The sequence below is a fragment of the Seriola dumerili genome, unplaced genomic scaffold, assembly GCF_002260705.1.
Source record: "Seriola dumerili isolate Sdu_G_001 unplaced genomic scaffold, Sdu_1.0 BDQW01000155.1, whole genome shotgun sequence".
NCBI lineage: Eukaryota > Metazoa > Chordata > Actinopteri > Carangiformes > Carangidae > Seriola > Seriola dumerili.
In genome coordinates, this window is record NW_019174410.1 from 271,896 (window position 1) to 299,628 (window position 27,733).

The following is a 27,733-nucleotide window of genomic DNA, read 5'->3' on the forward strand; positions in this document are numbered from 1 at the left end:
GCTGAACGGGGAGGGGCCATGAGAGAAGCTGTACTCTTTCCCTCTTGGGGAGATTGAACCTAGACATCCCTCTGTGCTCTGACACCCCCCACCCCCCACCCCCCCACCCTCTCCTGGTGCGTCGTGGTGTAAGTTTGTGGCGCGGCAGCAGCTCAGCTCAGGTTCGCCAGCGGCGTGCAAGTGAAGAAGTTTGGGGGTGTTGTTGCTGAAGGTTTTGCCTGAAGCATCTTCTTTTAGTCCCGGCCCCCCCCCCCCTCTGCATCCCTGTCATACTTCCCTTGTTGAGAAGTGCAGAGACGGAGCAGAACTGTGGTGTTTTACTCTGAGAAGAACTGAAACATTCCAACGAGCAGTTTGTGCTTAAAGGAGCATCAATATCTGTTTGTGGTCTCGTTTTCATTACTGAGCAGATTTTAGAGACAGTTCAGATGCACCAATCAAACACCTGTCAGCTGCTCTGATGCCTCCTCTCAGGGCATTTGCTCCATCTCTTGTTTCTCATTTTTCTTTAAGGTAACGTGGCACTAAAAACTGAACCACGTAAACGACGGAGCGAACAGACTTTTTAAAATGACTTTGACAAAGAAAGTGTATTTAATAAGGATGCGTCTCGTCGTGGCTGATCCTCACTGAGAGCTCTGTTACCTCACACTTCAGGGCAACAACACTGAGGATAGATGAATATAAATTCCCCTGGCTGCTCCACTTTCATGCAGGGTGGGGGGGGGGCTCTAAACTGCCAGTAGGTGTGATACTTGTCCAGATGTCTGCAGATGTTTTCCCTGTGACAGACTGCTGTTCTGTCACTCTGTCCTCCTCAGTGTGAGCAGGTGTACAGGATGCATGGAGAGAAACGCCACTGTCCACGTGTGTTTACAATAATGTGTGTGTGTGTGTGTCTGCCTTAAGAAGCACAGTGTGAGGAGTCTGTGTTACGCCTGAGTGTGCACGTGTGTGTTTGTGCAACAGCATCGTGCGACACCATGATTAAGTGTTTTGAATAATTGATGATTGCACCCCTCATTAAGTCTCAGTCTTCTGCTCCGACAGGCTCTGGCTCTATTTTTATGCACCAGAATCCTCCTCTGTCCCGCTCCCCTCCACAGATGTGGCCGATCCATCACTCACTCCAGGCTCTGCTGATGGGGGTCCAGAGGGGCTGTGGGGGGGGGGTTTAAATCATGATGAGTGGACATGTTCAGCAGGCCGGCTGCACAGTGAACTGTAGCTCAGTGATGACGGCTGCAACAGGCCGAGGTGTGTGAGCGTGACTGTGTCTGCTGTCACTCCCTCTACACTGTTTATTCATTCATTCAGCATTTGCTGATGCATAAAATTAAAGTAAAGATGCCATGAAAATAAATGAAAATGGTATTTACTTGCATCCAGAGGGTCGGGGGGTGTGTGTGTGTGTGTGTGCCATACTCGGCTGATCGTGAAAAGCCATTACCATACTGCTGACACCAGCCTGCTTCTGTGCACCACGAGCAACCGTGAATCACTAAATCACTCCGGCAGAGGACGGAGCTGAAGTCCCGCCTCCACGTGTTGCTGAGCGCTGGGAGTGAAGGGCGACGTGCAGCGGGTCTGGATGTGCACAGACCGATCTGAAGCTGCACGTCTGCGGAGAGGAAAACGCGTGAATTGCTAAATTATCAGTCACAACACAAACGCAACCGTGGAGCTCAGCAGAAGAAAGAATGTGTTTTACATGTGTTGGTGGTGAAGATGAGACTAATGCAGACTGCTGCAGTCGGGCTGAAGGAGATCAGACCGTCAGACACACACAAGCAGAATCAGAGGGTGAATTTGTTAATAAAGGCAGCCTGTCAGCACAGCTTCCCTTCTGCATGAAGAAGACAGACTTACACACATTGTTGAGCAGGACCCATTTACATTTTTGCACATTAACAGGGCTGAGGAGACACACACACACACACACACACTGGGGAGGTACAGGGAGAACAGGATTCGTTTTCATCTATTTCCCCTTAAAACATGAGAAAGAAGGAATTCCCCAAAGAGAGAGCAGAGCTTTGATATCTGCAGCCCCGTGTCTGTAAATAGGTTAGGTTAAGGCACTGTGTGTGTGTGTGTGTGTGTGTGTGTGTGTGTGTGTGTGTGTGTGAGTGTGTGTGAGTGTGAGTGTGAGTGTGTGTGATGTTTGTGATCTGCATGTGCATGTGAGTCTGTCATCTTGTGGGGTATCCTATTTCTGGCAGGAGGTTGTGGGTGGGAGAGTGTGTGTATATATATATATATATATATGTATGTGTGTGTGTGTGTGTGTGTGTGTGTGTGTGTGTGTGTGTGTGTGTGTGTGTGTGTGTGTGTGTGTGTGTGTGTGTGTGTGTGTGTGTGTGTGTGTTTGTGTGTGTGTGTGTTTACCTTCTCCTGATGAGGCCTCTGCTGCAGGTTGCTTGTAGTGATGGAGGCAGGCGGGGAGCCGTGTGGAGCGACCCTCCTGCAGAGTGCTGCTGGTGGCCTGGCCGTCCTCACCGTCCTCACCGTCCTCACCGGCCTCCAGGCTGCAGGAGCTGCTGCTCTCTCCACGTGAGAGCTGCACAGAAACCATGCTGAGCTGCTGTTTGTCTGTGTGTGGTACAGACCTAACCACTGTTGAAGCCTAAAGTCTTTTATTTTTTTATGATTCAACCTCAAGAGGAATTGTCTGAGATCCGCCCTCAGCCTCGCTGTGGTCGTACGCTCGTCTGATTTCAAAAGTCCTGCCACGTTCAGCTCTTTTCATTTAGCGCTGTTAGCTCTAAATGCTAATAGAGTTCTGAACATTGGAAGTAAGAGTTTGGAGTTTGATTCATTTTCTAGTTCTTGTTCTTAGTTTCATCATCAAACAGCAGCCACAGTGTTTCACCCTCTGACTTCCATGTCTGTGTGTGTGTGTGTGTGTGTGTGTGTGTGTGTGTGTGTGTGTGTGTGTGTGTGTGTGTGTGTGTGTGTGTGTGTGTGTGTGTGTGTGTGTGAATGCTGTTCATCTTATTTTGGATTGGGGCTGCAACTAAAGATCGTTTTTATAATTGATTCATTATTTTCTAGATTCATTGATTAGTTCAGGTTTTAACACTGAGGTTGATCAACACTGTAGATCAACCCACTTCCTCTTCCTCTAACCTCCTCACTGTTGCTCCTCCTCCTTCCTTCTTCCTCCCTTTTAATATTCTAAACTGATCCACGGCTTTCTGTAACCAGGACGTCCACGACTCTCCAGCTCCTGTTCCGCTGGTCAGAAACCAGAGACCTGCGAACATCCGCAGCATTAAGATCAATGTCCTCAAGAAAACTTGTTAGTGGATCAGAATCATCTTTAATCTATTGAATTTTATTTGACCATTTATTGATGAGTGGCAGGTGGAACAGGAGCTGGGGCAGGAAGAGGAGCAGGAGCTGGGGCAGGAAGAGGGGCAGGAGCTGGGGCAGGAGCAGAGACAGGGGCAGGAGCTGGAGCAGGAGCTGGGGCAGGAGCTGGGGCAGGAGCAGAGACAGGGGCAGGAGCTGGGGCAGGAGCTGGGGCAGGAAGAGGAGCAGGAGCTGGGGCAGGAAGAGGGGCAGGAGCTGGGGCAGGAGCTGGGGCAGAAGCATGAGCTGGGGCAGGAGCTGGAGCAGGAGCTGGAGCAGGAGCTGGGGCAGAAGCAGGAGCAGTGGCTTGTTTTGAGCAACAAAATGATTTTATTGAATCTGATTAGTTATTTGTTGTTGTCCAAAGGTTAATGAGTTTTTTAAATATGTTTCACACCTAATTTATTTTGCTTGTTTTGTGAAAATAGTTCATGTCAGTGGTTTTAACGACGTTATCAGGTGGTTCAGGTGAAGCAATCGTTACATGATCACTTTAAAGAGCCTTTAATGATTAATCTGTAATTGATCGTGAACGAGGAGAAGTCTGTCTGTCAGTCTCATGCTGACGTCTCCCTCTGCGCTTCATTTACTGCTGGACAAAGTGCAGCGATATGAGGCAGTTATATGAGTGTGATACTGAACTTTAACTCCGAGCTCATGTTCTCAGATCTCTATCTGTCACACACACACACACACACACACACACACACACACACACACACTTGTTCTCTAACCTCTATCAGTTGATCTTTCTCCCTTTCCTCACTTCTCTCTCGGCCTCAGTCTGTGTCTCTCCTCTCTGCTCTTTGTCTCGTCCTGAGTCGGTCGGACCGGCGGACGTGAGCTGACGCTGTGTTTCACCTGCTGCACATCGTAGACCGGTGGGTGTGAGTGTTTCATATCCCTCGTTCCTGCTGTTGAGGTAAATCTTTGCTTTTTTATAGATTGACTGGCTGTTGATCGACTTTTATTCCTCTTGGTTTTGCTCGTGCGCTCAGTCAGCTGACATTTCAAGGATCATTTAACCAGCGGGTCCCTGAGACGTCACCACATCGTGTTTGATTGTTAATGTAGTTAAAAGAGAGATCGTTCATTTACCGTTCACCGTCTGAACCGTGACAGGAAGTAACAGTGGATAACCTTTCGCACACGCAGCCGTGGTTATTCATCAACGAGTACCGCTCACAGGAGAAGCGTGTCGCAGATAAGGAGACTCTGAAACAGGGTCAGGACACAAAGGTGGTTGGGGGGGGGGGGGGGCGGGGAGGGGGGGGTGAAAGATGGACAGAGCACAGATACTGAGAAAGGTAATGTAGAGGAGGAGGAGGTGTGTGATTATTCATTATTGAGATGGCAGGAGAGCTGAATGAGTGCAGCCACTAATCTAACTGAGCCTGATGGACAGAACACAATTACTCTGAGAGAGTGGGAGGTGGGCGAGAGAGAGAGAGGGTGAGGAGGGGAGAGGGAGAGGGGGGAGGATAGAGAGCCAGCACACCCCCCCCCCCTTTTATTTTTTTCTCTCTTCATTTCTTTTTTTTCTCTCCCTTCGCCTGGCAGACTTTACTGTAGCTGTAGATGATTTCTGGGCATTAAGCTCCTGTTGGCAGCATCCTGTTTATCCAGCCACACACATGTACAGTGAAGACACACACACACACACACACACACACACACACACACACACAGATCCTCACATCACACACTCGTTGCCTGTTGGCAGCGCCTCCGTTTACGGACGTCCAGTCCACAGCTCGCGCCCTTCTCCTTCCCTCCCTCCAGTCTGAGTCTCCTCTGCAGACTGACGTCTAAATCCAGACGCACTAAGTCCACGTCCTGCTCTGCTGCTGCTTTTAGCTTGTGTGCTGATTCCAGGTCAGACCGCCACTACAGCGCCGCTGCTGTCTTTTCACGGTGCTGCTCTTTCCAGCACGTGTGTACTTGTGTGTGTACGTGTGTGTGTACATGTGTGTGTACGTGTGTGTGTACATGTGTACATGTGTGTGTACGTGTGTGTGTGTGTGTGTGCGCATGAGGCGGGGAGTTTGTACGGCTCGACATGGACCGCCTTGAGAAATTAGCTTGTTGTCCCCTCCAGGGACTGTAGCTTAGATGTAGAACTCTTCCCGAGTCTCGGGAGGAGCGACCATATGTCTGGAGCCGAGCAGACGTCTGTGCTGCAGCAGATTTTTCATTTCCAGCTTCACAGTCTCGGTTCTTGCTCATCTTCACTGGTGGACTGGAGGCTGTGCTGTGTGCAGGTGGGCAGACAGAACCTAACCTCTCAACCTACTCACTATTTTTTCTTGATGCAAATTAGAGCTGAACAATTAATCAAAATATCATAATAATTATATTATATTATACTATATATATATTATATAAGGTTTGTCACAACATACTTAAATGAAGCGTTGTGAGATACCCAGACCTATAGATCATATTCTCATAACAGTGTCCAACCTTCTTCACTCTGAGCTGCTCATGTCTTATATTAAACTCAAACTCATCTCCAAACCAAATCAGATCCAGATGATCTTTTCATAAGTCATCAAATATCAACATCCAGAACTCAAACTTCACACACTTCATTTTCCTAAATGTAAACAAACAAGGGCTTAAAATAATCCACAGATCAACTGCAGGACAGATGTTAGGGCCACACTGAGGAAAAACTAAAACTGAAATTTAGAGAATAAAGTCGTAATTTTGACGATAAAATTATAATAAAGAATAAAGTCGCAATTTTTTACGAGATATAGTCAAAATGTTTCAAGAAAAAAGTTAATTTTAGGTTATGTGTTATTTTAGAGGGAAATATCAGAAGCTTTAAACTGAGGAACGTGGAGCCTCCTGTTCAGGAGAATATGATTGAGGTGTGTTCAGAGCAGATTGACTGAGTGAAGTCGTGTTGCTTAAAGTTTGAACCACACATTGTGTTTTGTTCAGACTGTGATCTGAGTGAGACCCCTGCTGTAGACACGAGGGAACAAACATGTTCGGTACAAGCCCCAACAGAAATCACATCATCGTCATATTTTAGTTTTTTCATTGAAACCGAAGTGAAGTCGTGACTCACATCACAGTCAGCTCTGATGTAAATGTGATGTTACACTCCACAGACTCGTATCTTTGACGCTGTGTTTTTCTCGTTGTTGAAGTAAAGCTGTTATTTTCTGGGTTGAAGCAGCGACTTTCTCTTTTCTGGTCCAAGTGGAGGATTAACGGCTCCAGATGCTGCCTGAAAGACTCTGCAGCGAGGAGAACAAAAAGGACGGGGACAGAGGGACAGAGGGACAGAGGGGGACATGTTCAGGGTTACAGCTCATACTCCGTCCTTTCTCTGCTGATTTTACTTCCTTGGTCTTTTCTCTCTCTCTCTCTCTCTCTCTCTCTCTCTCTGTCTCCCCTTTTACCCCTCTCTCATTATCTTACTCACCCCCTCTATGTTCCCTCACCCCTCACTTTCTTTCCACTCTGTTCAGTTCTCTTCCCCCTCACCCGTCTCTCTTCACACTCACTCTCTCCATCCATTTGGTGGAACAGTGCTGCTGATAATGCCTGTAATTGGAGTGACTCACACTTTTCCAGTGTGTTTGGACCAGATAAAGAATATTGTCAGCATTTTGCCGACATGGCCTCTGCTGGCAGAATTAAATGGACTCTGTTCTGTTCTGTCTGCAGCAAATTAAAAGCCTCTCAATTCATCTGTTCTCGCCCGAGGCTTACAGGGGCCTCCTATTCACACAGAAACACCGTGGAGAGGGGGAGGAAGAGAATAAGAGAGATTTCCCTCTTCCCCGAGAAGCACCAGTCTTTCGGTTTTGTTGGAGCCCGCATTCAGCCACTGTGAGATGAGACGGAGAGGGAAGGAGAGGTCAAGACTGATAGTCTAAGGAGAGGTGAAGAGCAGCTCAGAAGGTAGTTGGATTCATTATGCAGGATGTCGACTTGCAGCTGTCTCCTGCTGTCGCTTTACTTCAGCATCTCTGAGTAAGAAAAGAGCTTGTCTGCACTTGTGCGTGCATGTTAGTGTGTGTGTGTGTGTGTGAGTGTGTGTGTTTTCATGCATTCAAGCGACGGGGTTATTAGAGTGTGGATCGGAGAGTTTTTGGCTGCTGGGTCGTGGTCGTCACTGCCAGGCAACACTTCAGAATAAAGTAGCAGCAGATGGGCAAAGAAGGGACAGACTGCTGGGGCCAGAGGGGCCGGCGGTCAGAGTAAGAGGCAGAAGGTATCCGACTTGGGAGGGGGTGAAGGGACGTCACAGTTTAGTGCAGCCTGGGTCTGATTAGTTTCCTATCATCCTATCAGTGACAGTCGTGGAGGGTTAATAACAGATGTTATAAATACCTGCTGTATATGAGAAGTGACCTGAGATAACCTCTGTTATGATCCGGTGATATATCAATAAAAGTTACTTCGACCCGGAGCCACTAAGCGACTTGCTGACCGTGTTACCATGGTGACGTCGTTGGAAACATGAGATGTGAGCGGTCAGATGATTGACAGGTTTTAACCACCAAAGCTAAAGGAGGAAATGAAAATAAAAGAGCAGGTCTCTCCACTCGGTTACCATGGGCAACTTCTACTCAAGACTCCCAATCAGAAACAAGCTCATTGTCATGCCCGCTGAGAACTCTTGCTGGGTTTCGCCTGCCAGGAGTAAACACAACCTCTCTCTCCCTCTCTCTCTCTCCCCAGCTCTCTGTGGGTGTGTGTGGGATGTTGTGTCAGGGCTAAAGCCCATCCCTCTCCCATGAGCCCGTGTGCCCACACACACACCTGGCGCCTCCACGCACACACCCGGCGCCCACACACGCACAGCCGGCACTGACGCTGTGAACTGGACCCTCGGAGCCCAGCGGATCCCAGCGGAGCCAAGCGGAGCGGTGTCTAGGAGCCTGAGGATGTCAACAGAGACAGAGCTACAGCCAGCGGTCAGGCCCAGCAGCGTCAGACGGGACTCCAAGAGGAAAGGTAAGGACGCCGCCGCACGAGGGCGGAGGTTCGGCCTCAGCCCCTCCCCCTCCCAAAACAAAGAGGACTTTGTAATGCAACAACAGAGTGTTTACTAACATATAAGATCTGTATTTACATCTAAATAACAACTACACACAGTCTCAGATCAAAGAGAAAAAACAAACAATATTTTTGCATTTCTTCATCCAACATCAACATCAACATCTCTGTCTTCAGCTGTCCCAGCGCTGCACATGTGAAACTAGCTCCTAGCTAAAGTGCTGCTAATCCAGTGATGCAGTGAGGCTGCTGTTGTTAGCTAGCTAGCAGGTTTCCATTGTAAATCAATGTGGCTGTTGGCTGGTCAGTTTACATCAGTTTATTTCTTTATTTCTGGGGGTAATTTGATGCTTTATTTGATAGAATCGCCCCTTCGACCCGTCACTTACACTGTGGTTCATGACAACGCTCCTGCTGTCTCTTCCTCGACGTCTACAAAGAACAAAACGTGTTGCCGTGGACAGATTGAAGTTACGTGTGCTGCGGTTCAGGCAGCAGAGAGTCACATGAAATACTATTATAACGAATGTTGTCAGCACACTGATCCTCTGATCCGCCTCCTCCCTGTCCGGCAGTGAGTGCCAGATTTGTACAGTCCCCGCCCCTTCCAGCCAATCAAATGCTAGCATGCCTAAATCGGTCGCCATGGAGACGCAGCCTCTGGCAGGACACGTTCACTTTTCTCTGTGCCATTTTTTTTTTCCTTTTGATTGGTTAGTGCCTGTTTGTAAACTACTTTTCCTGATGCATTATGGGATACTATATATGTCCGCTGTGTAGGACACACACACACACACATTAATCTAAATAATGACGTATGAAGACGTCCAGCCTCCAGCTCAGGATTGTAACATGAGTCTGTTGAGACTGTGATGTGATGCAGCAGCTTCATATTCGTCAAGTGTGTGATGTAATGAGTGTGTGGAGATTACAATAATACTGTAAGCACTGATACCCCCCCCCACCCCCAGCTCCTCTTCTCTTCATTAATCGTGTCTTGATTTGCTGTTGATGATGGATTCGGGCTCTATGACAGGACGCAGGGCTGTTGTTCATGGTTAATTAACAGGTGTGGGGGGGGGGTTACTGTACAGTAGGTTGCCCCTAAACAGGTGCAGGGATGTTGTGGTTAGTGAGAGGCAAACAGATCCAGGTGTGAAAAGCTCCAGAGGCAGGTAGCCAGCAGGTGTATGAGAGCAAGTCCTGGGTGGTCTCAGAGCAGAGGTGAGGCCGGGGGCCAGACTGGCAGCCATCACCCAGCTGCTCGCCGCCACCTGCCCAACGACGAGAGCGACGCCTCGCTGTCTCTGAATAAGCGTCTGATTGATGTAGCAAGAACTCTGGACACCGTTGGGAAAGACACTTAATGGTTTATACACACACACACACACACACACACACAGTCTGAGTATCACCTGCAGCAGATGCCTCATTGCACACACGCCGCAGCCTCTGCAAACAAGCGTTGGACAGTGTGTGAGGGAAGGCTGAATGCCTCTCATGTCCTATTTAGAAACAGTATTGTTCTGCTGCAATGGAGATCATGTTCATCATTCACACTGCTCTCCATATTTGGGGATGTACACACACACACACACACACACACACACACACACACACACACACACACACACACACACACACTGGGACTGAAGCCCAGAAGAGCATATGAGAGGAAAGATGAATGGTTTGCCTTCAGCATTCAGACTTTCGTCTTTCTCTTCCTCTCTCTCTCACTCACACACACACACACACGCACATGCACTCACTCACACACGCACATGCACTCACTCACACACACACACACACACACACACACACACACAAACACACACCACTTTACACCTTATGTCTGCATCTCTTTTTTTAAAAAACATGGGATGTATAATTTGTTCAACTACAGATTCTTCTGATCTGGGTCATTCTTCCCAACAGACACACACACACACACACACACACACAGACACACAGACACACACACACTCTCTCTCTCTCTCTCTCTCTCAGCAGGGTGATGAAAGTCAAATGCAATCATATATCAAACACAAGTAACAGGCGTGCAGTGGGAATAGGACACTTTGATAATGTTGCTCTTGTCGTGCTTCACGTGTGTGACCTGAACGCCTCGTGTACGTACACTTCATACACATGTTCCTGTTTCTGTCCGGCCCCCGTCTCCCCGTCTCCCCGGAGCAGCTGCCTCTGAGTGAAAACACATCCACTGGATCTCTAACCGCCGCTGTCGAGAGGAGTCCCCGCAGGACGGTCCCTCATTCTCCTAATATCCTTCCTCATCCTCTTCCTCCTCCCACTGGTCTGACTCCTAAATGACCTTCCCCGGATGAGTGAGACACGGAGGAGAGACCGATCATGAAGAGAGAGAGAGAGAGACTAATGAGTCAATGTGACGGAGAGCTGTTTAATCTCAGGCCTTTGTTTCACAGTTCTGTGGAGAAGAATGTAATAAGAAAAGACTCCGGCACTGCGGCGTGTCACACATTAATCACAGATGGTGTGTGTGTGTGTGTGCATGTGTGTGTGCACGCACACGCCTGGGTCGATGCATCATTGTGTATCTGTGGTATCTGTGAGTGCACGTGTTTTTATTTCTTACACACAGTTATGTTTCCTCTGCGAGCTCAGAGGTCGTTCTCCTGAGAGCACTGTTTCCTCCGCCCTGAGGTTTTTATTGAATTACCATGACAAGGTAGAGATAACCTTTGACCTGTAGCATTTACATGACCTGAGCTGAATGACTGCAGCTTTCTGCTTCCTCTGATGGTAAATTAGTCTTTTCTTTTTGGTCAGTCTAATAGTCTTTATTAATCCTCAGTGAATCCAGAGAGATTCCACCTCTCTGTTCTCCCCCGCCTCCCTCCTCCACATCTTCTGTTTGTGTGGCTGCACGTCATGATGGATCCAATATTAATGTCGGTGGCCGTCTAGACCTTGTTCCACATCTGTTGGGCTTGTGACCCTTTATACCCAGTAACAACAACCCCCCCCCCACAGAAGCTACACCTGTGTGACGGTGTAAGAGACGAGGTTTAGAATAGAAAGACCTGCAGAACTTCACACAACAAAGAAAGAAGCGTTTTGTGCAGCAGAAATTTATTGTAAAGGTCTGTGTCCATGTGTAGTGTGATTATAGATCAGCTCTAGCTTCTATATTAATACTGTGAAAGTATCAAAGCCTCAGTCCACAGAGAAATGCACACAGCCTGTATTCAGAAACTGAGCCTTAAAACCAGCCGTCAGGACTTCTGGAACTTTGTGATGTCACAACAAAGCAGTCACCAAGCCCCGCCCACCTGGACCCACCATCCAAACCTTGCAGGATTTGGTTTCTCTGAGTGTTTTTACCTGAAATCTGCTTTATTTTTATTGGATCACTCAGAAAACAGTCAGCCAATCAGAAGAGAGGCTCAGAGCCTCCTCTCCTCTGATTGGCTCACCGACCTGTTGTTACTAGAGCTCCAGAGAGAAGCCTGAGAGAGGAGATGTGAAACTACACTGAGATGGTTTTTATATCTTCTGATGGATCAACACTTCAAATAAAACACAGAAGAAGAAGAAACACGGAGCTTTAATCACTGTGCAGTTTGTTCAGACGTGTAGTTTCTTTTCTTCGTTGGTGTTGTTGCGGTGGATAGTCAGAGTCCAGTGAGATGCCCAGAGTGGATGTTTGTTAAATAGTATAACTGCCTGATATTCTTGGTTATCAATAAAACATGCCGTTGACAGTCTGCCAGTACAAACACTTTTCTGTGTATATGGAATCAGAGCAGCGAGCCAGTTTGACATTAGTGAGGAGCCCAGCAGCTGCAGACAGTTTCAGCTCCACTTAAAACTTTTTTCATCTTAACGTCTGCTGATGAAGCCTGATGAACCGCGGACGCTTTCCTCTGGGGAATCTTTGAATCTCCTCTCCCGCTCTCCGCTGTGACATTACAGCGTTCAGATTTCAATAACAATGGCGCCGTGTTTACTGTAATTAGAGCATACTTGCTGGATGTATGCTCTGCTGTTGCTCCAGCCTCCAGAGGATCTATGGTTTTCTAGTCAAAACAGGGCACAAATATTGTTGTGTAAAGCGAGCGGCGGAGACACAGCGGGTTTTATTTTACAGTATTCTAATTCAGCTCGGTTGTGTAATAGAAAAACAGATTGTTTGCAGGATTCATTCACAGCTGATGCGGCGTGAAGTTCAGCTTGTGCAGCGACTGCATTCTGACAAAAGCATGACTAAGTTCACGACAGTGAAATCTCACTGGGTGAACAGAAGTCTGTGAGTCTGGCGTTGTGCCTGCGTTGTTGTTACAGTACGTACGGACGTCCTCAGGGTTGTGAAGGAGGACGTGAGCGGTAACCAGCGGACATCCGGGTCATCTGGACCATCGTAAACGCGGCAGCACTGACCGCTGTGACTGAGGATTGGGAAGTGTTGTACTGATAACGTGTGTTCGAATCAAACGTTCACTGATGTCCGTCTGCGACATCAAATACAAGTCAGAACAGCTGCCGCCGTCTGTCGGTCGTTGACGAGCGAAGACGCCTCTCGGATGAGACGTGAACCGTCTCCCATCAGGTCCGGTCGCCTTTGATTCGACCGTCCTTGGACTCTGCTGCCGTCGACTCGTACAGACAACCGTCATCACCACTCTGAAACATCACGACTGCGCCTCAGTGGGATTTGGCTGAGGATGTGTGGGAGGGTGTTTCTACGATGTAGCTGGCAGCCGGCGGCATGAAAAGAGTGGTTAAGGGTTATAGCTGTGCAGCTGTTAGCCTCTGTGTGTGTGTGTGTGTGTGTGTGTGTGTGTGTGTTTGTCGATATGTGTGGATACGTGTGGGTGTGTGTTTGCTCGTCTCTGGTGTGCGATTAGCAAACACATTATCTTCTTGGTGTGGATATTATGCACACATTCAGTCTATCTGGCACAATCACTGCAGCCATTTACTCTGATATCTGTCCCTGGGGAATCTTGGAGCACAAACAACAGTATTTTGTGTGTGTGTGTGTGTGTGTGTGTGTGTGTGTGTGTGTGTGTGTGTGTGTGTGTGTGTGTGTGTGTGTGTGCCTTCTATGAGAGGAAATCAGATCTGTTCCCTCCAATCAGACAGTGATTGAATTGAATTGTGTGTGTGCTGCTGTGGTTGTCAGTGGAGGCCAGTAGTGGATACAGGTGGAATGGGAGACGAGGACGACGCTCAGGAGCAGATAGTGACACACACTTTCCGAACATGGCTGAAACTATATTTAGAGATAACTGCCTCCTCTCTCTGTCCTCTCCTGCTATCTGCCGCCCTTCTCTCCCATCGGTTTATTTCTGGGAATTTAAGTGATCCGTCCGTCCGTCCGTCTTCTCTTTCACCAGTCTGTGCCCTCGTCTCTTTTATCCATCCGCCTTTTTTCTCCCAGCCCTGTAGGGTGAGGGTGGTGAGATGAAACCCACATCCTCTTTCTCCAATGACACACTCCTCTGCCCTTTATCCCACAGTGTTCAGAAAAAACTTCATCCGAGCTTTCAGATGTGACCACAGCGAATTAGCATTCAAAACGCAGAGAAAGAGAGAGAAATGTGTATCAGTGAAAGCCTTTTATTTGCTTTCCTGAGTCTTGAACTGTGTGTGTGTGTGTGTGTGTGTGTGTGTGTGTGTGTGTGTGTGTGTGTGTGTGTGTGTGTGTGTGTGTGTGTGTGTGTGTGTGTGTGGCTGCGGTAGATTGTGTGCTCTGTGATCCTCTCAGTATGTTCAGCTTAGTCCTCTCCTCCTCACTAGTTGGCGTGGCTTTGCCCGCTGCATCACTAACGACAGTCTCCATAGCAACAGTTTGCTCCCTGCTCATAATTTGCACAAAAGGAAGAACGTCCCAATGTCACCCGGGGGCTGTAATAGAGGCCGATCCTCTCACCCCGCTGCGCCGCTTGAAGGATTGTGCGTTGAAGGGTCGTTTCTTATTTGTTGGAGGTGGACAGGCTGTTGTTGTCAGTCTGAGTGGAGCTGATGGAAGACTGTCAGCTCTGTGAGACGCAGGGAAACTGATAATAATCCTGATAAAAAATCTAACTCGTTTTTATTTTGTGTAATTCTCTTTTCTCTTGTAGTTAGTGTCAGTGACTTAAATGGCCTTTATGAGCGAATTTACATTTTCTTTACTTTCTGTCTCACTCAGGGAAGGGCACTGGAGTATTGATAAGCTCTGACGTTATCCGTTCTGCTCTCGGTACTTGAAAATTTAAGAAAACAGATTTCTTGTTTATTATTTCAACATAAAAGTTCTCCTGCACATTCTGTCACCAACTGTGTTTCTGATTGAGACACCTGTCTGTGAATGATGTTTTCACTGTTCCTCATCCAGAGGAAGAGGCGTGAGAAAATAAGCAAAGTGAATTCTGTCATCATTAAAGTACCGGATCGATAAAAGTAGTAGTACCGTTCAAATCTTAACGATACGGATCCCTAATCACACTGATGTGCAGGTGGAGGTGAAGCTCCAGGATGTGCAGCAACGCACCAACAACAGGCAGGAGGGAGAAGAGCGCTAGCAAGCCGACATGGACGTAAACCGTGCAGATGTCTAAATTCAGCCTGGCAGGTATTTAACGAGGAGGAAAATGCTCTTGACGTGTTTATCAGACCTCAGGGATGTAAGCACGAGTCTGTTCTGTTTTTCAGATTCATTGTTAGTGTTGTAGGAAGAGGTTTGTCTGAGCTGCTCCGTCAGCCTCTGAGTGGGCGGGTCCGTGCACAGGTTTGACTGACAGCTGACAAACAGGCTCCTGCAGCTGGACACACAGCATTTTGTTTGCAGCGGTCCTGAGGATGTAACCCCCCCCCCCCCTCTCTGTTTAACCATCTCCTGTCCGTGTGCTGATGTTTCTCTCACAGACGAGACGACGTGGAATTTACAAGGCAGATCTGTTTTACTGCTAACGGCGGGAAAAACAACTAAACAAGTGATTTGATTTCGGTTGGACGTGGAAGTGGAAGTGAAGAAGTATTTACACAGAGAGGAGATGAGACACAGAGAGACTCTGGCAGATGGCAGAGTTTCCTTTTCATTTTCATGCTGTATGATGTTCTTCAGTCCTCCTCGGCTCCATCCCTCTCTTCCAGGACCCTGGCTGAGGGAACGAAGGGAGAGGGTTCATTACGCAAGATGAGACGCAGGAAGATAGAGAGGGGGACGGACAACAGCTTCAAGTGCTTCCATATTTTGGCAGAGATGACAGACATGAGAGAGGGCTTTGTTCTGGCACTCGCCTTGGCATGAAAGGACGCATGCTGTGTTTCGAGGAGTTACCTGTGTTTCCTAATGCTTTGAAAGAAGGGCCTCTAGTGTTCGACCGTCACACACACACACACACACACACACACACACACACGGACATATGCTCAGAAGCACGCCTCCTGTTCACACAGATTGTGGGATTTAGAAGACAAATACTTTTGACACTTTTCAGTCAGATGTGTCTTTGAAAGTTTGAACAGACTAAATAGTGTGTGTGTGTGTGTGTGTGTGTGTGTGTGTGCAGATGAGGGACTGAGAGAAGAATGAAAAGGACAGGAAGTGTGTGTTCTTCCTTTGATGAAGGGAAGTAATCAGAGGAAGCTCAGGATGCCGAGCTCAGAGAGCGACTCGTTTTTTTTTGCAGCACTATATGAACATTTATGCAGAGGTGGAATTGAGTGTGTGTGTGTTTGTACATGTGTGTGTGTGTGTGTGACAGTACAGTCCACGGGGGAAACTGCTTCAGCGTTGCATGACAGGATGCTAGCGGTTTGTTTACACAGCCCCCCCCCCCCCCCCCCCGCCCTTGACAGAGCCCAGCAAAACCACACAGCCGACACACAGACAACACAGATACACACCACACACACACACACACACACACACACACACACACACACACGCATGCGCACATAGACACAGCTTCGTGGACACTCACATGTTCCCCTTCGTTAGTGAGACCAATTACCTTGTAATTAAAGCCAGGGCGAGAAACAAGCTTTGCCACCAAGAGTCCTGGATAGACAGAGGGATGCTGGGTAGAGGAGATGAGGACTGAGAGAGAGAGAGGGAGAGAGAGAAAAGGGAAGAGCGAGAGGAGAGAGAGAGAGATGAGAGAGAGAGCAGGTGAGAGAGACGAGAGAGAGAGAGGGAGAGAGAGAGAGAGGGAGAGAGAGAGAGAGGGAGAGAGAGAGTCAACAGGATCAGGCTGCAGAGCTGCTGTTGGCTTCTTATTAAATGCGGACAACAGTGAAAGGATGAGATGAAATGAAAAGGTAGAGGAGATGATTAAATCATCTTATTCCCCTATAGAACATGCTGTGTGTGTGTGTGTGTGTGTGTGTGTGTGTGTGTGTGTGTGTGTGTGTGTGTGTGTGTGTGTGTGTGTGTGTGTGGGAGATGAGACACATTTCCTGGGTTGATGACCGCTGCCATCAACATCATCCGATCCAGCTTCCACTCAGACTCGACTCTTACTCCCTCTTCATCATCAGGGTGTCCGGACGGCGCGCTGCGTCTCTCTGAGTGTCTCTTGTCTCTTATGGTGAAAATAATAAACTGAACCCAGAACACACACGCTCTGAGAACAAGTCAGCCACTGAGAATGTGTTGAGACACCAGGCGGGCGGCTGAGCTGTTTCTGCTCTTTGTTCTTCATTAAAAGCTTCAAGCGTTTCCTAAAATTCTTCTTCACTTGCACATACCAGTAAGAGAGCATGAAGAGGAACTCCTGCCAACACAGTGCTGTGCACACTCACAACAACCCTCAGTGGGTTTGTGGCTCAAAACAAAGATTCATGCACCAAAACAACATCAACAATAACAAAAGCGGGTCCAGGCCCACGGCGAGCGCGTGCTGCAGCGACGCCTCCTTCACAACAGCATACGGCAGAGATGAGAGACAAAGTTAGAGAGTAACAACTCAATATTATCACTCTTTACAGAAGGAGGTGTCTTTGTATTTACTGGGTTTTCACCAGTGAACACTGGGAGGTTCTCCTCTCTGAACTCAACCAGAAACACTTCAGTCTTCATGGCTGTTACTGTGACGACGGGTCTGAAGATGCTGATACATCAGTCACATCAAGTCAGCTGTTTCTGTAGAGCACAGTCAAACAGCTGGAGCCGAACAGGACAATTAAAATAGATAAGAGCGAGTAAGACTAATGTGTAGAATAAGTTAAACGGCAGGAAAGCTTGTAAATACACTGTAAACAGAACATGTAAACACACTAACAAAAACAAGAAAACAACAGACTAAAGGTCAGCAAGCTGAGTGAATGAAAACTTCTTTAGCTTAGAGAGCAGACGGAGGGAGGACATCTGATTTCTATTGGCAGCTGGTTCCGTCGTGTTGGAGCAGGAACTGCGAAGGTTCTGTCTCCTTTAAGTTTCAGGTGATGGTGCGACGTGGAGGGGGGAGGAGCTTCAGATCTAAGAGCTCCAGGAGCCAATGAATGAGGTCAGGGGGTGTGAGGCGGGGCCTGGTCATTAAGAGCCTTAAAGTGATCGGCAAAGGTCAGCGAGGAAGACAAAGACCACTGACCTCTTTATTAGGAACACCTGGACAGAACTAACTCCCAGCAAATATGGCCGTTCAGTTCATCGTGCCACAACACAACAACACATCCCAAGTCGGAACAGGAGAGGGAGACAAATACGAGTGATTCTCCAACTCAAACCTAGTATCCTAGAAAATTAGGAATAAGGATAAAGATTCAAAAGCATATTTTATACCGAGTCACATTTTCTCTCATTAAAAAATGGGAAACAAAAGCCACTTTACTTTCAAGTTGAAATCTTTCACATCATATAAAAACAATACTGAGTCTTTCTGAGTAATTCAGTGAGTCTGTCGGTGCAACCTCAGGTCCAAACGTTCCTCTGTCTGCCTTTGCAAAGTCACCTTGACAAAGAGTGTGGGTGTTTCCAAGTAGGTCTGTGTGTGTGTGTGTGTGTGTGCGGTAATGGACAGTGTGTTGCGTCTGTCCCTGACGTATTTCTCTCTAATTTGCTCTGTGTTTTCTGCCACAGAGGACAGCTGCCTGCCTCAGGACACACTTGCGTGCACACGGACACACACACACACACACACACAGACAGCTCAGGTGTGTGGCCGTCGTCCGGGTCAGAGGGAGCAGTGGGAGGTGGAGCTGGGGAATCAAACAGCGTCTCACAGGTTCGTCTCATGATGTCGACTCTGCAGGTGAAACGCACCTTTCTTCTCGCGGAGGAGACAGATTTGTCATAATGATGAGCCAGAGAAGGTGTATCAGAGCCTACAGGCAGAACACAGATTGTTTAGTGTAACCCTCGGTAGCGCGCTAACAGCTCAAAAGAAGCGTCTTCATTTGCCGTGTTGCAAATAAGACAGAAAAATGCACATCAGCAAAGGCTCAGCGCTCGTTTGTCTGATGAGTGGCAACAGCACTTTATCATCTCATTTTACACCCGGCGTTTCACTTCAGCTACTGCGCTTGTGTTTTCTGTAACGCGTTCATCTGCGTACACTGAACCAAGTGTGAGCCTTTGTGTGCCAAATCAATCTGCCAGAATTAAGCATGGAGCTGAAGGGAGAACGTGTTGTTTTCTTGGCACATGCTGTTTGTGGGTTTAGAAGAGTCTGTGTGAGAGTGGGTATGAGTGAGTGCTTCATCTGAACAAGTCTCTGATAGGTAAAGAAAACACACACACACACACACAAAGAAAACCCCACACACATTCGCACACACACACACATTGGGTTTAGAAGCAGGATTAATTGGAGAGTAACTGCCGGGTTCCCTCATGAGCTGTTGAGTGTTTGTTGGGAAGCGTCCCAGCTGCAGTGAAGAGCCTCTGGGTGCCGCTTCATGTGGAGCACCATGAAACCAGCTCCACACGTTACCAGCCACCGCAGACGCCACAGGCCTGCAGGAGGCGGACCGCTGTCCGGACTCGCATCAACGTTTCACGTCTCGCGCCGTTTGTGAGACGCATCAGGAGTGACGCCAACAACTTCCTGTCTCCAATCAGACATCAAACAGAAGCTGCTGCTTCTCTCCCTCAGTCTCACCCACTGGCCTCAAACCAACGGCCTCAGTCTCTAATGTCTAATGCAGTGGTTCCCAACCTGCGGGCCGGGGCCCACCGGTGGGCCGCGAAGGAATTGCAAGTGGACCAACAAATCATTTTCAAAGCAGCACAATGGGTGAAAAGATGTAAAAATATGTTTAAATAATGTTTTTAAATATTTCTAAAATGTTTAAAAACTGCTTTCATTGTTTCCACTGTGATGAGTCGATGATTGGAACTGTAGACTTTTTATCTCACATCCACGGCAAAAACTGGAGAATGGAGATGATGAGCTGGTCAGCAACAGGAAGAGGTAAAAGGAAAGAGAGTCCCGGGACAGAAGGTGAATCGACACGTGGCAAACGTTCTGAGTCCTGAACGTTGGATCGTCATCATTAAAATAAGAAGTGCTCAGAGAGTATATCACATGACCTCTGTATTGTTATGGGGTCGCCAACATTTTCACGTGGGACATGAGTTGTTAAAGGTTGGGAACCACAGGTCTAATGAAACTAGACACTTAAAACACTTTGCTCTACAGCCTGGCTGTGTTTGAACAGAGGAGCTGCACCACTGAAGGTCATGTGACACACGTCTGGACAGCAGCGAACCAGTTCAAACCAGCAGAGTTTTATATCAGCTTGTGAAGTCGTCATAGTAACGGTCAGTTCTAACAAGATTCATTGATGATTGAAAGGAAAATCCACCCTCGTATAACCTGGGTGTTACACTTGTAGTTTGAGCTTCTCCTTCACGTCAAAGTGACCGGAAGTCGTTCATTCTCCACGTGAGCCGGCGCCTCTTGGCAGCGAGCGACGCCTTGAGCGGCGTGGGCGTCAGAGAAAGTTGAAGACCGGGCAACTTTTTGGTAATGAGCTGTGAAATGATAGAAGTGCAGGTGAGGTGGTGAAGAGTAGCCTGTAATATATTTTTTATAATGGGAGGGAACTGCGTGCTAACTAGCGTCATAGCATGGAAAACAGTGTTGCTCGGCAACTTGATGTGAATCAGTCGCTAACGTTGACGTCGCTAATTTAAAAGATTTCATGCAGTGAACTTCTAGCCTTTAGTTGTGAGCAGTTGGCACAAAGACACCGGTCGACGTGTCTGTTTCCTTTGCTATCTCTCCGTTTCATCCACGCCATCTCACGCCACGGCAGCCGGAGCGTCTCTTCTCGTTCACTCACATCTCACCAGGTTTCACTGCTGTCGCTAAAACAAGTCCTAGTGAGTTGGAATCTTTTTGTCTCACAATATATATCCAGAGGAAAAATAAATCTGATATCAACATGTATGTAATTCAAATGGAGAGACAGAGAGGGGCTGGAGGAGGGGGAAGGGGGGAGCAGCTGAGAGAGAGTGATGGAGGGGCACAGAGGAGGCAGGAGGTTACAGTTGCCAGAGGCGATGCTAGAGGCTTCCCTGAAGGGTTACACATACTGTACCGGCAGTCACCCGCCATCTATCACCTGTGGAAGTGTGTGTGTGTGTGTGTGTGTGTGTGTGTGTAGGAGTCGGGGGTTCTGCCTGTCATAACGTTCTAATCCTGAGTGACATTTATCCAATGGAGACCTCGCTCATTCATCCATCCATCACATCCTATTCCTCCTCTCCATCCTTCGCTCTGCGCTTAATGTCGCCCCTCCCTCTCTGCTTGTTGCTTCAGACAGACAGTCACACACACACACACACACACACACAAACACACACACAGTTATAAGGTATAAACTGTTTTACTCTAGAATAGAAAGCTGAACTCCAGATGTGTTACAGGTGTGGTTTGTCATATTTAGTGTTTGGTTTTATACATTAGGTTGTGCAGGTGTGTGTGTGTGTGTGTGTGTGTGTGTGTGTGTGTGTGTGTGTGTGTGTGTGTGTGTGTGTGTGTGTGTGTGTGTGTAGCAGCCATGACAGATGAAATGGAAGATTCTTTCATTAGTTGTGTTTGAAGCTCAGTGGGGTCACAGCAATAGCAGACATTTAATTACAGCAGACTGAATGTTTCCCCTGCTGACACACACACACACACACAGACACACACACACACACACACACTAGGAGGCTTTTCATGGAACATGCTCCCACAAGGTAATAATATAAACCACTCAGCAGGAGAATAACCCCGGACCCTCTCTACCTTTTCTCTCTTTCTTCCCCTCTTGGCCTTTGTTGACTTCACCCTCTGCTCCTCTTCCTCCCTCTGCTCCTCTTCCTCCCTCTGCTCCTCTTCCTCTCTGTGCTAAGTATAGCAGCAGTAATGGTGATGGATGCAGATGGAGGGAGCTGGTCTTAAATGTCAACCTCAAATGAAAACCACTGTGTTGGTGAGAGGAGAGCAGCTTGAATCATTCACTGTTATTTAACACTCACACATTTACATACACTGCACACACACACACACACACACACACACACACACACACAGCTGACTGTAACAATAAACAACATGGATCCTCAGATTAGTGAATAAAATATTCATGGAAATATGAATCAGTGCAGGATTCCCTTCAAACAATCAAATCAAGTTTGTGTTTTACAATTAAAGAAATGTAGCTGTTCCATTAGTGTAATTAAAAGTATCTCATTTAATCATAATTTAAAGCTCCTCCAGTGTAAAGGTCTGTGTCCATGTGTAGTGTGATTATAGATCAGCTCTAGCTTCTATATTAATACTGTGAAAGTATCAAAGCCTCAGTCCACAGAGAAATGCACACAGCCTGTATTCAGAAACTGAGCCTTAAAACCAGCCGTCAGGACTTCTGGAACTTTGTGATGTCACAACAAAGCAGTCACCAAGCCCCGCCCACCTGGACCCACCATCCAAACCTTGCAGGATTTGGTTTCTCTGAGTGTTTTTACCTGAAATCTGCTTTATTTTTATTGGATCACTCAGAAAACAGTCAGCCAATCAGAAGAGAGGCTCAGAGCCTCCTCTCTTCTGATTGGCTCACCGACCTGTTGTTACTAGAGCTCCAGAGAGAAGCCTGAGAGAGGAGATGTAAAACTACACTGAGATGGTTTTTATATCTTCTGATGGATCAACACTTCAAATAAAACACAGAAGAAGAAGAAACATGGAGCTTTAACTGTTTTAGACATGATGACGTCACATCTACAGTGTCATCTGTTTGGTTATAGTCATGACAAAGTAAATTAAAGGTTTAAAACATTTAAATAATCTGACTCTGCTGATGTTTTATGAACGAGGAGTGAGCTGTTTGTGTCAGTGTGAAGGAAACTTGTTTGTTGACAGTAAAACTTTGACAGTGAACTTCCTGGTTTGTTTTCAGCTGCTGTTTCAGCTCGTTCACATGTGAATGAAATATGAGCCGTTTCTTTTACACACAGCAGCAGTCGAACGTTTCATGTTATTGACGCATTGGGAAGAGATGGAGGGTGTTGGGGGGGGGGGGGGGGGGTGTCATCATCGCTGCTTGTGTGCACGTGCACTCGCCTGTTTCACAGCACTGTTTTAAGTTTAATGAAGGCAATATTTAAACGTCTTCAAACATGTCTGTGTTGAACAGAACAATCCTCCGGTGGTTTAATCACTTACTCTCATCTCAGCCCGACTGAGACGTGACACAATAGCGAGCGCCGCCGCTGCCGCCGCTGCCGCCGCTCCCTCTCACCCTCTCCAAAATAAGGACAGATGTTTCTCAGCTGTCTGGTCTCTGAGGACTTTGATGCAGACAGTAATGATTTACTCCAAGTAGGACTGTGGCTGAGTGTGTGTGTGTTCAGTGACTCAGAGGAACGAGCTCATACACACCCTACAGTGTGTGTGTGTGTGTGTGTGTGTGTGTGTGCAGGTGTTATTTTTTATTAATGGAGAACAGAGTGAGGACTTTTTATTTGTCTTTAAGTCTTTTCCTTCACAAGGGAAAAGATCTTCAGAACAAATGAGGATCCAGAGGCGCTGATCTCCAGCAGCCTGAACAGCTGGTGATGTGCGGCTGTCACAGTGTGGAGCTGTTGTCACAACAGCCTGAGAATCTGGTTTATTTTATCCTGAAACGGTCCAGCCTCTAGAATCCAGTGTACAATGATTTAATGGCGGTGATGCGAGTGCAGATTTAACATGTGCGTGTCGGTGTGGGCCGGCAGACGAGGAGGAGGGAGGTGACACATCAGTGTTGGACACAGATGATTCAGTAGCGTCATACAGCACAAAGCTCTGGTCTGTGGTTAAAGGGCTCGATTCTGCTGCAGTGCTGTAGGGATCCTGCGAGAATGGAGGGAGTGTGAAAGAACGAGGAGAGGAGGAGTGGGACCTCTCCATCACTCAGACTACGACCTTCCAAGAGTCACGCTGTTATAGAGTACAGAACTAATGCCTCAATATATTATCTGAATATGCTGCATTATCATTATGCCTCTCCCTCTCAGTATCGCTCTTGCAGTCTTTCCCTCACACATGCACACAATGCAGAGACACACACACACACACAGATGCAGGAATGTTTCCTCTATACAGTGTTTGATGATGAAACGCTGGCGCACTGCAGGTCAGAGACAGAGAGAGCGAGTGAGAGAAAGATGGAGAGAGCGCGGCGGTAAAAGAGGAAGTGAGTTTCAGCCTCACGAGCGACGGCGTCACTTCAGGAGGTGACACAGAGACTTCCTGGACAAGAGCAAGGTCAACATAACGCGCGCCATCGCCGGCACTCGTTAATGCATGCGCACAATACCAACAATCTCCCACACAATAGGGGGTGAGGGGGGGGGGCTGCAGGAGACGGGGGAGATAAGAGCAAAATGTCACAGCATTATTTTGCAGGAGAACAGCCACAGTTTCAGCTCTGAACTTCATTGATTCACGTGTCTGAATATATTGACCGCTGTCGTTCACATGATCCCACAGTTCAATGCTCCGATCGGACTCTGTTGCATAATAAGATGTTGCTAACGTCAGGAGCGCTGACCTCTGCCGCGCCTGTGTTTTTGTAAGATTACTGTTGAGGTCTTCGTGGTCCATGTGATTGATGGTCCTGAGGTAATAGCCCTGGTCTGAGGCTGATGGAGGACCTTGACTGGAAGATGTACTGTTGACTGCAGTGTGTGTGTGTGTGTGTGTGTGTGTCTGCAGGGCAGGATCGCAGCGAGGCAGCTCTCATCAGGCGTTTTAAGGGCGATGGCGTCCGCTACAAGGCCAAGCTCATCGGCCTGGACGAGGTCACCGCCGCCCGGGGAGACAAACTCTGCCAGGACTCGATGATGAAGCTCAAGGTAAGGAAAGTGTCTGCTGATGGAGCCTCAATTAAGAGTTTACTTGCTCCTTTAATTCACAAGCGTAAAGCTGAAGTGACTTCAACACCCAGAAATAATGGAACATAACTGAACTACAGCTGCATTAACTTCCACAAACCAGCGAACATTGGACAGTGGAGGAAGACGAGGAGGAAGTGAGGGGGTCAGCCGTATGGATGAGACGGAGATCGGGGTAAATGTCTCATTTGCAAGGACAGGAACAATTAGAGGGAGAGGGAGACAGCAGAGGAGAGGAGGGTTATAGGCAGGGAATCATTCGGATGATGAGGAGAAACAGGGCGTGGTTTTTATTAATTTACCCTCATGAACATGTCAAACGTCCCCGAACCGTCCGGACCTCTTCCTCTTCCCTCTGCGACTGTAAGTGTGTGCAGACGGAGAGTTTGACGAGCGCCTCATTCATTATTAATTGTCATGTAACACACGGGGTCCAGTCACTGCGGGATATATTCAAATTGAGGAAATTACATTTATGGTTTGTTTATGTGCAGTGAAAACTGTCCAGCCGAGGCCCAGAAGGGTGAGAGGAGGAGAGACAGCTCATTGATCAAACAGCCTCCCTCCTCCTCAGTTATTCAGACAGGAAATCCATCAACTCTTTTTCTCTGATCTCTCCACCTCTTCTCTCACACTGCTCCTCCCTCTCCTGGCACGTCTCTCACACCCCCCCCCCCTTCTTCTTCTTCTTTTGTGCCTCACCTGTGAGAGGAGGTGGGCTGAACGTCAAGGGGAAACTGCACCTTTAGATTCAGTCCTAGTTATAAACCAGTGTCAGAATACGTTCAGTTCTTGTCATGAGGTGTTGCATTTGAACTTTGCTTAAGTTATTGATTACCTACACTTCCCATAATGCCGTTCAGCAGTCTTAAGATATGATATTAAAGTGAGAGTTGTGGCAGTTATCTATAGTCTGCTGCTGTGGACGAGGTCATCTGCAGAAATGGGTTTTAACCACTTTGAAAAACAGAAAAAAAACTAATGTCAGTTTAAGTGTCGCTTTATTTTGAAAATTTTCAGCCTTACAGCCTTTTACTTTGGAAAGCTCAGCTCAAGCAGCTGATCTATGAAGTGATACGATGGTTGCACTTGTGCGTAGGAATACGGTCGTTCACAAACTGTACTTCCAAAGTAAAGGTCTGTCTGACGGCAAGATGAAGCAGTGAAAATTTTCAAAATAAAGCGACACTTCAACTGATGTTAGCTTCTTGTGGCTGAAACAGGTTTTTGCAGATGACCCCGTCCACAGCAGCTCCTCATCAGCTCCTGCTGCTCCTCTAAACTATAGATGAGCTCCTCACATCAAACTACCTGAACTCTCAGTTCAAGTTTCAGCTGAACAGAGTAAATGTAGCTTCATACTGGACATGTGCTATTTGTTTTCCCACCTTCGATATCTTCGAATGTTTCAAAGCGTCCAGACGAGACCGTTTACTGTCATCTTTCCAAATAATGTCGCTCTCTAACCTGTGGGTCAAAGTGCCTCCCTCAGTGTACTGAGCTCAGGAGGCTGCTGAACCTTTCTTAATCTGTCTGGTTATAAAGTGATTCCAGTATGTGATGTTTATTGCTCCTGATGTCGACAGGTCTGTAAAACAAAAAACATTATGCACAAAGAAGATCGTCTTTTAGATCCAGAGGTCTGACGCCCCCACGAGCAGCTCCTTATGGAGTTACCTCCTCATCACACTGTGCATGTGCTCCTGTCCTGCCTCTAACACTGTGATCTGCTCTGTGTGTGTGTGTGTGTGTGTGTGTGTGTGTGTGTGTGTGTGTGTGTGTGTGTGTGTGTGTGTGTGTGTGTCCACAGGGTATAGCTGCAGCAGCACGGTCTAAAGGAGAACACAAACAGAAGGTGTTTCTGACTGTCTCCTTTGGAGGGATCAAGATCTTTGATGAGAAGTCAGGGGTAAGTGTGTGTGTGTGTGTGGTTACTTGTGTGTGTTTCCTCTGTTAATGAGGCATCTCCATGAGAGGGAGGGGCCCCTGGGGAAATCAGGAGGCCCTAATTGAAACCCAGAGAACAAGGCCTCAGTAGATGAGAGAACATGGCCGTCCCATTGTCTGTCTCCCTGCGAACAACGACAACACTGGTTTCATATTATGCTCCTGGATTATTCTTTTTCCATCTTACACAGCTGCTTTTCTGCTTGACCGACTGGATCTATTCAGGCTCCGCTCTCGCTGTCCGTCAATCAGTTCACCGCCCATTTTCCCACCGTCCAATGAGACTTTAGAATCACCACCGCCTCCCAAAAGCAGCAATAACTGCGCAGGGGTTCGTCTTCGTGCGGCTGACGGCGAGACACATTGACAACTGGGAGACTTACGACCGCGGCACCAGTCACACAGAGACACCTGGTGAATGCAGTTGTTAAATGCTGTAGCAGAATGAATAAACTCGCCGCCCGAGGGAAAGTGACCAGGAGAGCGTGCTCCTTATTTTATTTATTTATTTTTTTAATTTCTGACTGCAGGATCCTCTGACAGGTGTTATGGAGGTTCAGTCTCCTGCCCGTACCTGTCTGTGTATCCTGGAGCAAGAAATATAGAGCCTACATTCCCCAGGATACTTTGTGCTGAGGGCGGAGGACGACATCACTAAACAGGCAGTTCTCCTTCTTTTGGTGTGAAGAGTGTAAAATTAAAAGCCTCATTACATCCCAGAAAGTTTAAAAGGAAATGAGTGTGAAGCTGCTCGACTCAGTCTGTTCACTAGACCTTTTATTTACTGTAGCAGCTGGAGGAAAACAGAATTATTTCAAAGATGCCATACGGCATTAACATGTGCCGTTTGTGTGTCATGTAAATAGGAAGTGTGTGTTTGGCTCCGGTCCGTCCGGCTGTCAATAAACTGATTGTGAACGCAGTCTGGTTTAGACACAGTGTGAAGCTCGCCTCTCGCCACCTGGCTTTAGTGGCTGACATGGTAAGCCCGAGATTTACACCTCAACAGGAGCTGGATGTTAGTGATACTGTGTGTGTGTGTGTGTGTGTGTGTGTGTGTGTGTGTGTGTGTGT

The 27,733-nt window shown here is 47.5% G+C and overlaps 1 protein-coding gene across 1 annotated transcript in view; it reads left to right on the forward strand.

Moving 5' to 3' along the window:
• Positions 1 to 4,145: 4,145 nt before the first annotated feature.
• The window catches only part of dab1 (DAB1, reelin adaptor protein), a 50,111-nt gene continuing 26,523 nt past the window's right edge, over positions 4,146 to 27,733 (forward strand). The window contains exons 1-4 of the mRNA XM_022751399.1: positions 4,146 to 4,276; positions 8,059 to 8,334; positions 24,534 to 24,673; positions 26,523 to 26,621. Of these exons, the coding sequence (XP_022607120.1) occupies positions 8,265 to 8,334; positions 24,534 to 24,673; positions 26,523 to 26,621 (309 nt within the window). The 5' untranslated portion in view covers positions 4,146 to 4,276; positions 8,059 to 8,264. The remainder of the gene's footprint in view (positions 4,277 to 8,058; positions 8,335 to 24,533; positions 24,674 to 26,522; positions 26,622 to 27,733) is intronic.